This window comes from Tachyglossus aculeatus, chromosome X1, assembly GCF_015852505.1.
Source record: "Tachyglossus aculeatus isolate mTacAcu1 chromosome X1, mTacAcu1.pri, whole genome shotgun sequence".
Classification (NCBI taxonomy): Eukaryota; Metazoa; Chordata; class Mammalia; order Monotremata; family Tachyglossidae; genus Tachyglossus; species Tachyglossus aculeatus.
The window spans coordinates 371,658-383,626 of record NC_052101.1 but is presented as its reverse complement, the minus strand read 5'-3'; the positions used below and the strand labels follow the sequence as shown (position 1 = coordinate 383,626).

Below are 11,969 nucleotides of genomic sequence, written 5' to 3'. Positions count from 1 at the left end.
ATAATAATAATAATGGCATTTATTAAGCGCTTACTATGTGCAAAGCACTGTTCTAAGCGCTGGGGAGGTTACAAGGTGATCAGGTTGTCCCACGGCGGGCTCACAGTCTTCATCCCCATTTTACAGATGAGGTCACTGAGGCACAGAGAAGTTAAGTGCTTTGCCTAAAGAAGTCACACAGCTGACAAGTGGAGGAACCAGGATTTGAACCCACGACCTCTGACTCCAAAGCCCGTGGTCTTTCCACTGAGCCACGGTGCTTCTCTAAGACTGGGACAACCTGATCACCTTGTAACCTCCCCAGTGCTTAGAACGGTGCTTTGCACATAGTGAGCGCTTAATAAATGCCATTATCATCATTATTATTAGTATCTATAATTCTATTTATATCGATGCTGTTGATGCCTGTTTACTTATTTTGTTTTGTTTTCTTGTCCGTCTCCCCCCTTCTAGACCGCGAGCCCATTGTTGGGTAGGGATTGTCCCAATCTGTTGCCGCAGTGTACTTTCCAAGCGCTTAGTACAGTGCTCTGCACACAGTAAGCGCTCAATAAATACGATTGATTGAATGAAAACAGGAAACGAGGGCCTAGTCGGGGAAGGCCTCTGGGAGGTGTGCATTCGGTAAGGCTCTGAGGGAGGGGAGAGTGATTCCGTCAATCGAAATATCTAAAGAGGGAGGGCGGTGCAGGCCAGAGGCAGGACACGGACAAGAGGTCTGCAGTGAAATAAACCAGATTGAGGGGCGGTGAGGATGTTGGCATTTCGAGGAGTCATGTAAGCGTGCTGGGCCGTACTAGGCGATCAGCGAGGGAATACGGACGGGGGCAACGGGTTCGAGTGCTTTAAAGTTGATGAGGAGGAGGTTTCTATCAGACGCGGCGGTGAATGGCAACCATTGGAGGTTCTTGAGGAGAGGGGAAACCTCACGGATTCAACGTTTTTGCAGCAAGGTGATCCGGGCGGCACAGTGAAGCATAAACTGGAGTCGGGGAGGGATAGGAGGCAGGGAGGCCAGCGAGGAGGCCGATGCAGTAGTCGAGGCGGGATGGGATAAGGGCTTCGGTTAACGGTGATGCGGGAGGGAGGTCGAATAGGGTGGGGAAAATGACTGTAGTTCGGGAAGGCTTCCTGGAGGAGATGGGACTTTAGTCGAACCTGGGAGATGGGGAGAGCGGGGTGGCCCGTGGCGATGGTGCTTACCTCCTTCCCATCCCCACAGCACCTGTATATATGTTTGTACATATTTATTGCTCTATTTATTTTATTTGTACCTATCTATTCTATTTATTTTATTTTGTCAGTGTGTTTTGTTTTGTTCTCCGTCTCCCCCTTTTAGACTGTGAGCCCTCTGTTGGGTAGGGACCGTCTCTAGATGTTGCCGACTTGGACTTCCCAAGCGCTCAGTCCAGTGCCCCGCACACAGTAGGCGCTCAATAAATAGGATTGAGTGAGTGAGTGAGTGAGTGGGTGATTGGCACTGGGCGAGGCGCCGGGCGCGGCGCTTTGAGCAGCGGGTTGGGGAGCCGCGAAGCCCTGGCGCTTGCTCTTTCCCTGTTGCCCCCTCCCGCCCCTCCGCGCGACCCCCGCCGGCGCCGGCCCCGCCGCCCGCTGTCCGGCTCGCTCAGCTCTCTCCCTCTGTCTGTCTCTCTCCCTGTCTGTCCGTGCCCCCGCTGCCCCTCGTCCCCCCGGCGCAGCTCCCCCTCCTGCCCGCCCTGCCGGCGGCCCCCCCGGGCTCCCCGGGCTCCCCGGGCTCCCGGCCGTCTGTCCGGTCGCCGGGCCACCGCCCTCTGCGGGGCGGGGAGGAGGAGGGGTGGTGGGCGGGGAGGGGAGGGGGTCCGCCCCGACCCCGCTCCTGCCTCGGGGAATCATTGAAAAAAGGGGGCGGGGGCCGGGGCCCCCTCACCGCCATCCCCGCTCCCCGGGCCGCCCCCGCGGGGAGGGGACGAGGGGACGGGGAGGGGAGGGGAGGGGAGGGGAGGGAAGGGGCGGTGGAGCGGTGGGGCGGGGCCGGGGCCACTGGGGCCGGCGCCGAGGAGGGAGCGGCCGGGGCTGCCGCTGCGGGCTGAGGAGGAGCGGTGTGCGTTTTCTTCCTCCTCCCGCTCCTCCTTCTCCTCCTGCTGCCGCCGCCTTTCCCCGCTCGCCCCCCGCTCCCTCCCTCCCTCCCTCCCTCCCTCTGTGGGCCCCGCGGAGGAGGCGGCGGCGGGTTGGGATTTCCCTTTGTGAGGGATCCGCCCGGCCGGGAGAAGGAGCCGCCGGGCGTGGGGTGGTAGCCCCCGGAGGCAGACCCCCGGCCGGACCCCCCGGCCGGACCCCCGCAGCCTCCCCCCCCGCCCCGCCCCGCCGCCGGGGGTCGGAGGCGATGCCGGACCAGATCTCCGTGTCGGAATTCGTGGCCGAGACCCATGAGGACTACAAGGCTCCCACCGCCTCCAGCTTCGCCACCCGCACCGCCCAGTGCAGGAACACGGTGGCGGCCATCGAGGAGGTGAGACGCGGGGGCCGGGGCCGCGGGGGGCCCGGAGCGGGGGGGGGGGGGGGCGCGCCGCACGCCCGGGGGGGGAGCCGAGCCTTGCCCCCCCTGCTCCGACAGGCCTCCGCGCCGAGTGGGGGGCTCGGGGCCCCCGCTGTCGCGCCGCTCGCCCGCCCGCCCGCCCCCCGGCAGGTGTCCGCCCCCTTCCTTCCCCTCCCGGCCCTTCCCGGCCCGGCCGCCGGGTTTCCCGCCCCTCCGGCTCCTCTGGGATCTCGGAAAGCCCCGGCCGGCCGTCCGGCCGGCTCTCCCCTCCCTCCGTCCCTCCGTCCGTCCCTCCCTCCCTCCGTCCGTCCGTCCGTCCGTCCCTCCGTCCGTCCGTCCGTCCGTCCGTCCCTCCGTCCGTCCCCTGGGGCGCCCGGACCCCGCCCGGGATCCCGCTCCCCTCCCCTCCCCGGCCGGGCCCGAAGCCCGAAGTGTGGGGCGGCAGGCGGCGGGCGGCGGGCGGCGGGCGGCGGGCGGCAGGCGGCAGGCGGCGGGCGGCGGCTCTTTGTTCGGGGGGCCCGGGGGCCCGGCCGCCCGCCCGCTCCCACCCGCCCAACTTTGGGGTCGGTGCCGTTGCCCGGGGCGACCCGGCCCTGCGGGCGGACGGACGGACGGACGGACGGACGGACGGACGGACGGACGATCCGGGTCCCCGCCCCCCTCCGGGACCCCCAGCCCGGGGCCGGGCCCTTCCCAAAGACCGGGGAACGGAGCCGGAGGCGGCGGACGAACGAGTCGTCATCATCATCATCATCATCAATCGTATTTATGGAGCGCTTACTATGTGCAGAGCACTGTACTAAGCGCTTGGGAAGTACAAGTCGGCAACATCTAGAGACGGTCCCTACCCAACAGTGGGCTCACAGTCTAAATGGGGGAGACAGAGAACAAAACCAAACCTACTAACAAAATTAAATAAATAGAATAGATATGTACAAGTAAAATAAATGGAGTAATAAATATGTACAAACATATATCCGTATATACAGGTGCTGTGGGGAAGGGAAGGAGGTAAGATGGGGGGGTGGAGAGGGGGACGAGGGGGAGAGGAAGGAAGGGGCTCAGTCCTCCAGCCGGGATCCATTCAGTCAGTCCTATCTATTGAGCGCTCACCGTGTGCAGGACACTGTACTAAGCGCCTACGGCTTCCAGCCGGACCAATGCCAGACTCGCGTTCACGTAGACTGTTTGTCCTTAAAGCTCGTGGACGAGCTCCCCTGGGAGAAACCCGCCGTGACCGTCCCCGCGGGGGAGGGATTTCAGACGAGTTTCGGGACTGTTACGGAGGGGTTTTGTTCCGCGGTGACTCGTCTGTAGCGAGGCCCGGACATCGTCTTTTAGACTGGGAGCCCACTGTTGGGTAGGGACCGTCTCTATATGTTGCCAACTTGTACTTTCCAAGCGCTTAGTACAGTGCTCTGCACACGGTAAGCGCTCAATATATACGATTGATTGATTGATTGATCGTCGGAATAGAACAATGGGTGTTTCTTGTTTAGACTTCCAGCCGTTCTTCAGTCAAAACCACTTGACCTCAGAGCTCTTAGTTTTCTTGATGCTGTTGTGTGTTGTCTAGCTTTGTTTTTATTTAGGAGTGGGTAGGGTGAAATACTTAGGCGGTTCTAGTACTGTCGAAAACACCAACCTTTCTAGACAAAGTACCTAATCGATCGCTACGGTAGAGTGATGGATGACGCCTTCTTGAAATGGAGAAAAATGATATTTTGAAATGCCTAAACCAGCCAAGCAAAAATCACATCTGCCCCCTTGTCTGCCATGACGCACCGAAGCCCTAACCGCCTTTACAGACTGTGTCTCGGAGGCCAAGGAACGTCTGAAATGCAAAGGGGCTTGCTCGCTATACTACCTTAAAACTGGTTTAAGAAAAAACCCAAAAAACTTTTGCCAGTTTTCCCATTCATAGCCTAACCCAGTAAATGTGGGAGGTCAGGGAAGGGTTTAAATTAAATAAGCTCCGGTTAGATAAACCTTACCCGCTTTATGATTGATTTCGTTTCACAGACTGAGACATTTAAAAATGAAAGGCCTTTCTGAGGGTCTAGGGATTGGAACAATTCCCTCATCATCTCAGCCATCGAGTGGAAGATGATGCTGGACTTGGGGCAGAAATTTATTTGACTAAAAATTTGCCCCAGATTATGTATGTCGTACCACCTGAGCACAACAATGGCAGAAGATTTGACTATTAAAATACGTGGCCATCAGAGGCCTAGTACAGGACAGGAACAAAAATAATTATTGGCTCTGTACCATCTGCCAGCTTGCAAAAAAAATGGGTAATTAGCTTAGCGTATGTTTTAAGAAAGAAAAATCAGTGAGAATAAAACAAATTTTACATGGTATCTGCCAGCTTTGGGCCATATATTTAAACAAATGACCCATAAAATCAGTTACCTAGTGTAAAGCAGATGATTGTTTTGGGGTCCTGCTATTTCAAGAAGAAGTTCCAGATGCTCAAACAGTATCAGAGATGAATCGGCGTACTGATCAAGGAATAAATTAAGTTACTGATGCGATTGAGACTGAGCCCCCTTTTTCCTCTCCCCCTCCCCATCCCCCCCACCCTACCTCTTTCCCCTCCCCACAGCACCTGTATATATGTTCGTACAGATTTATTACTCTATTTTACTTGAACATATTTACTATTCTATTTATTTTGTTAATGATGTGCTTCTAGCTTTACTTCTATTTATTCTGCTGAGTTGACACCTGTCCACATGTTTTATTTTGTTGTCTATCTCCGCCTTCTAGACTGTGAACCTGTTGTTGGGTAGGGACCGTCTCCGTATGTTGCCAACTTGTACTTCCCAAGCGCTCAGTACAGTGCTCTGCACACAGTCAGCGCTCAATAAATACGATTGAATGCATGAATGATTGCTCAGAGCTAGGGCCCTTTGCCGTTGCCTGCAGGGATTTTACAAACCCAGTCTAGAAGCTGTATTATTGCAGGATCTCTCATGAACCTTCTGAGTTCGGCAGCTCCCAGTAGGGAGCTTGGGAGTGATGAGGACGGGTCCCTTACCTGTTCTTGAAAGTACGCACAAAATATTTCAACGGCTTGCCTCTCCGTATGGCAAACAGCGAGATGAATGAAGTCGACATTCTTATCCTTACTTTTTCCCAGCGCGACTGGCCACGTGGAAGACTTTACCTTCTGCTCTTTCTGATCTGATCTGATTCGTAAAGACCCAATTAAAGAATGATGCCACAGTAAATGAACAACACACTTTCTGGAGCTGGCAACAATGAGTAGATATTGGAATCGATCCCAAAAATTAGTTCTTTAAGGGTTGTAAGGCACTTCCCGAACAGTGGTCTGTCGTTTATTCTTTCCGGGGCCTTAGGTCTCTGGGTGCTTGTACGTGCTTATGTTCCAAATTTATCCCGTCTGCCGTTTTCTGTGGAGCTGAGGGAAGCTGCGGAAGCTTGCTGGCACATTTAAAGTGTTTCTGAACGAAGGGTTTTCTGACCTCGCTTGAGAGAGTTATTTGGTTGTCTTCTGGGCATGCTCCATCACTACAAGATGAATAGCTTTTTATGAATGCTTTTTGGTATTAAAATTTAATCATCTCCCCCTTGGAACCATAATTCCTTCCTCAGTCACCCGTGGTTGTCCTGGAAATGTTGATGCTGTCATAAACAGAGAGTTATAACTGTAAGGGAATAAACAGCTGCATTAAACCAACTCCCCCAAGAGCTGGACTCTGTCCTTGGGTTTGTGTTCCTCTCCTGTCAGTTGCAGTGGGAGCCGGAGTCTTTTTCCCGGGTAGGGTGTGACTTAAACTTAGTGGTCTCTGACAGATCGAAAGTGGGTTCATTTCAATCACGTTCGACAGTAGGATGGTCTCCCTGGTTCTGTGTTTTTATGGGCACAGTGTGGCACCGACATTTGTAGATGTAGTCTCTCCGTCAGCCGGGTCAGCTTCAGACCAAAGGACATCTCTGTAATCCTCTGTTAATCATTTCTTCTGTTTGTAAGCGGGCCACCATTGATGCCCCTTGCTAAGAGGTGGAGAAAGCCCCGTGGAGAAGAATTTTCTCTTGAGTTTGTTTCACTCTGCCTCTTCTGCCTCTCCCCTGATCCTGTCTGTCCGTTCCCCAATCTGTCCTCCTCCCTCCCTCCCTCCTTCCCACACTCCTGAGTTTCCTTCCTCCTTTGTGAGGTGATGTCATCGGGAATGCTTACAGTAGCTAATGCTAGGAGAAGGTCCTTTTGCACTGGGAGTCTGGGGACTGGGCGAGGGCAGGTTCTCGTTGTCTGCTGACTCGGGTCCCTGAGTATTACAGACCCCAAAATGGGTTCATGGGATGAGGGGAGCAAGCCCCTCTACTTGTCCCCATGCTATGGCTCTAAGGTGGCCATGCAACTGTTTATATAAGACAGTCCAGTTTCCGGCTGGTCTTTCCCCTGTCTGCTACTGATGTAGCCCTGGATGCCATGATGTCTGGTATTTTATTTGGTGCATTCAGTCTTCCTCTGCTTCAGCTTCTGTCAATGAGTTATGCGGCTTGGAAGTGGTGCTCTGGGGTTCGCGGGGGTCTGGAAGGAGAGCAGGGTGACCCCAGAGCAAGGAAGGAGCGGGAAGGGGTCGGGGGTCCCCCTCAGAGAAATGCTCAAGGTCCAGGTGGACTTCCACAAAATGATCTGCACGACGTTGTTATAATAATAATAATTAGAGTGGCATTTGTGAGGCACCTATTACGTGTCACGCATTGTTCTAAGCCCTGGAGTAGTGGCAAGATAATCAGATTGGACACAATCCCTCTCCCACACGGGGTGGAAAAACAGGAATTTAATCCCCATTTTACTGCCGAGGAAGCCAAGGCAGAGAGAATTTGTGATTTGCTCAAGGTCACACCCAGTGGGCAATGGGCAGAGCTAGGTTTAGAGCCGTGGCCCCCTACCCCCTGGGCCCGTGCTCTTTCCATCGGGCCCCGCTGCTTCTTACATGATGCTGTGCGTCCCCGAAGTAACACCTGGACCATCACATGCGCCATTAGGGGCCTCCCTCTCTGGCTCCCACATGCCTGGCTCTTGCACTTCATGGGGAGGAGGCACCGCAGAACTTCCTTCCTCTGGTAAGAGCCAAGTTAGGGGTTAATGTGGGCTATCACCAGCTTAGACTTGCATACTAGTGTTACTTATTTCACAGAATGTGCAGCATGGGTAGGGCAGTGAGCTCCTTCAGTTTCTGCTGGCACCATAAGAGAAAACCCCTAACCCCGGCCGGCGCGGGACAACCATGCTGTTTCCTGTACTGGAAGAGGTTGCTGCCGTGAGGTGGAGTGTAGGACACCAGAGGTGTTCAAGGCTATCACTGGAGGAATATAAAAGCCTTTTTTTTGGTGCGGGTGGGGGGGTCCTGCCCCTGGCCTGGAAAGCCCTCCCTCCTCAATTCCAACAGACCATTACTCCCCCCCGCCCAAAGTCTTATTGAAGGCACATCTCCTCCAAGAGACCTTCCCAGACTAAGCCCCACTTTTCCTCATCCCCCACTCCCTTCTGCTCCCCCTGACTTACTCCCTTTGCGCTTCGCCCCGCTCCCAGCCCCACAGGACTTATGTATAGATCTGTAGTTTTATTTATTTGGGTTAATGTCTGTCTCCCCCTCTCTAGACAGTGAGCTTGTGGTAGGCAGGGATGGTCACTGTTGATTGTTATAGTGTTCTTTCCCAAGTGTTTAGTACAGTACATTTCTGCCTTGGTGAACTCATTCAATCCCACGGCTTCAACTATCATCTCTACGCTGATGATACCCAAATCTACATCTCCTCCCCTGCTGTCTCTCCCTCCCTTCCTCCAGGCTCGTATCTCCTCCTGCCTTCAGGACATCTCCATCTGGATGTTTGCCTGCCACCTAAAACTTAGTATGTCCAAGACTGAACTCCTTATCTTCCCTCCCAAACCCTGTCGTCTCCCTGAATTTCCCATCACTGTAGACGGCACTACCATCCTTCCCGTCTCACAGGCCCACAACCTTGCTGTCATCCTTAACTCTGCTCTCTCATTCACCCCACACCTCCAATCCGTCACCAGAACCCTCCGGTCTCACCTCCGCAACATTGCCAAGATCCACCCTTTCCTCTCTATCCAAACCGCTACCTTGCTGGTTCAATCTCTCATCCTATCCCGACTGGATTACTGCATCAGCCTCCTCTCTGATCTGCCATCCTCCTGTCTCTCCCCGCTTCAGTCTATACTTCACTCTGCTGCCCGGATTATCTTTGTACAGAAACGCTCTGCACATGTCACTCCCCTCCTCAAAAGTCTCCAGTGGTTGCCTGTCAACCTATGAATCAGACAAAAACTCCTCACTCTCAGCTTCAAGGCTGTCCATCACCTCACCCCCTCCTACCTCACCTCCCTTCTCTCCTTCTCCAGCCCAGCCTGCACCCTCCGCTCCTCTGCTGCTATCCTCACTGTGCCTCATTCCCTCCTGTCCTGCCATCGACCCCCGGCTCACGTCCGTCCCCTGGCCTGGAATGCCCTCCCTCCACACATCCGCCAAACTAGCTCTCTTCCTCCCTTCAAAGCCCTACTGAGAGCTCACCTCCTTCAGGAGGCCTTCCCAGACTGAGCCCCCCTTTTTCCTCTCCTTCTCCCCATCCCCACCTCTGCCCTACCTCCTTCCCCTCCCCACAGCACTTGTATGTATTTGTACAGATTTATTACACTATTTTACTTGTACACATTTACTATTCTATTTATTTTGTTAATGATGTGCGTATAGCCATAATTCTATTTATTCTGACGATTTTGACACCTGTCTACATGTATTGTTTTGCTGTCTGTCTCCCCCTTCTAGACTGTGAGCCCGTTGTTGGGTAGGGACCGTCTCTATATGTTGCCGACTTGAACTTCCCAAGTGCTCAGTACAGTGCTCTGCACCCAGTAAGCCCTCAATAAATATGATCGAATGAATGAATGAATATAGTGCTGTGCACACAGTAAATGCTTAATAAATATGAATGAATGAATATTTATTAAGCGCTTCCCACGTGCCAAGCAGTGTACTCAGCGCTGTTGTAAATACAAGATAATCCGGTTGGACGCAGTCCGTGCCCCACATGGGGCTCATAGTCTTAATCCCCACTTTACAGAGGAGGTCACTGAAGCCCGGAGAAGTGAAATGACTTGACCAAGGTCATACAGAAAACAAGTGGCAGAGCTGGGTTTAAAACCCAGGTCCTTCTGATGCCCAGGCTCTGTTCATTAGGCCACGCTGCCTTCATTCAAATAGGCAGGGAGTGGTGAGTTGTTATGAGCAGGGCTCAACAGAACACGCTCATGCTTGTTAGTGATGAGTGAAAAATCAAGGTTGATCAGGTAGTCCTAGGTTTAGTTAGCAAATGTAGTGGGGGAGCAGTGAGGTTTTGAGATAATAAAACAACCAAGCAAGGAGACCACACAGGCTGGTGGCACACAGTCTGCTCCAGCAGACTGGAGCACCGGAGAAGGGTAGTTTTCTCTGGTGAACTCAGCTGTTTGTTGAGTCCTGGCAGTGTGCTTGGATCCTTTTTTATTTGAGAATGTGTGAGGGTGGTAGGGATCTGAAAATGTCCTTTCCTCAAGGACACTGGCTGAAACTTAGGCCGGCAGTGACTCTCCTGGCATGAGATTTGTCTGAGATTCTGGCATTGCGAGCCTTCGGAAAACCCAGTTAGAAAAGCAGCGCTGTATGTCTGGAATATGAAATGAATTGTTGGTGTGGTATAATTATGAAATAATGGGGGTGTTTGGAAACTTCTGTACCAGGTAGGGTTTCACGATTTTTTTCTTTGAACACATAAATCACTATGTATTTTACCAATCCTCTTACAGGAAAAATGTCACAGTAGAGTGCCTTTCCTATTTTCTCCCCGTACTCATTGTAAGGTAGAGAGTTGCAGTGATTTTCTTTCCCTTGCTTGTACAGTTGGAGAAACTGAAGCAGGGAGAAGCACAGAGATGCTCTGCAGAAATGTTGGACTGTCGTCAGGATCACAGGGCATCAGTGCTCCCTGCAGTCTGGAAAGGGTGGCTTTTCTCGGGTCAAATAATAATAATGATGGTGGTACTTGTTAAGCACTTACTATGTGTGAAGCACTGTTTTAAGCACTGAGGGGGATACAAGATGATCAGGTGGTCCCACATGGGGCTCACAGTTTTAATCCCCATTTTACAGATGAGGTAACTGAAGCACAGAGAAGTTAAGTGACTTGCCCAAAGTCACACAGCTGACTAGCGGTGGAGCCGGGATTAGAACCCATGACCTCTGACTCTCAAGTCTGTGCTCTTTCCACTGAGCCACGCTGCTTCTCTATAGCTAAGTGCGGTCCGGGGGCCGGGCTGTCCCAGTCCAGGCCTCTTTCTGGCAGTCCCTTGGAGAAGGACCGTTGTGGCTGGTACCCCATGCCATTCCCCCTGCTGCTCTGGTAGGGGCAGGGCAAGATAGGCTTGCTTGAGGTGTGAGTTCTCCCCATGCTCCAAAAAATCAGCAGGTGCGCATGGGGTCGGAGGGAAAGGGGCGGGAGGCGGGGTCATTCAGGAAGCTAAGGGAAGGACCGGGATTAGCCCTAAACTTTCACTCTGTTGCCACGCTGGGGAAACATGCACAGCCAGAAGGTCTTTGGGCCACAGGCCTTATGGGCCTGGTTGATCTTTGCCCTGTAACTTAGTTCAGGAATCGCTGCTGACAACTGCACAGCTGCCGTAACATTTCCCCATAGAGGTACAGTTTTGCTTTGGAACAGGCTGCGACTGGCCTGGGGCTCCCTGTGGGTCACCCGGACAGGACGTGGGACACCCAGAATTGGGGCCTGTGGAGCTGTGGCCCAGGCAGAGGCCAACCCTTTGAGCCAGGTTGCCTCTCTTGACGTTCTTCACCACTGTGACTCAATCCACTGTCTTCTGGGCGTCACGCTTGGGAACAAGCACCTTGAGGACACAGTGATTGGGAACTAGAGAATTAACTATACTTTTAAATAGTAACTCCCATTCCCAGCCAACTCTGGCCAACCTTTGTGTTTGAAGATGGTGCTGCACTTGGTGTAGGAGTGTGGCTGAGTAGACTGAAACCTGGATCCGGGTGTTTCTCCCCACTGGGTAATAATAATAATGTCGGTATTTGTTTAGCGCTTACTATGTACCAAGCACTGTTCTAAGCGCCAGGGAGGTTTCAAGGTGATCAGGTTGTCCCACGGGGGACTGACAGTCTTCATCCCCATTTTACAGATGAGGGAACTGAGGCCCAGAGAAGTGAAGTGACTTGCCCAAAGTCACACAGCTGACAAGTGGTGGAGCTGGGATTTGAACCGATGACCTCTGACTCCAAAGCCCATGCTCTTTCCACTGAGCCACGCTGCTTCTGTACTCGTATTCGTGGCCACTGCCCCAAGAGCTCCTCAGACTTTTGTTTGAGCATAGCTACTCACCCTATGTGCATCGGCAGTA

The 11,969-nt window shown here is 53.4% G+C and overlaps 1 protein-coding gene across 7 annotated transcripts in view; it reads left to right on the top strand.

Moving 5' to 3' along the window:
• The first annotated feature begins 2,293 nt into the window (after positions 1-2,293).
• The window catches only part of ASAP2 (ArfGAP with SH3 domain, ankyrin repeat and PH domain 2), a 176,167-nt gene continuing 166,491 nt past the window's right edge, over positions 2,294-11,969 (top strand). For 4 of the 7 annotated variants that reach the window (XM_038772088.1, XM_038772084.1, XM_038772087.1 and 1 more), the window contains exon 1: positions 2,295-2,488. In XM_038772088.1, coding sequence (XP_038628016.1) covers positions 2,363-2,488 — 126 coding nt within the window. In that variant the 5' untranslated portion in view covers positions 2,295-2,362. Of the gene's footprint in view, positions 2,489-11,969 lie in introns of all 7 variants that reach the window. The other 3 variants (XM_038772085.1, XM_038772083.1, XM_038772082.1) reach the window with 1 other exon arrangement.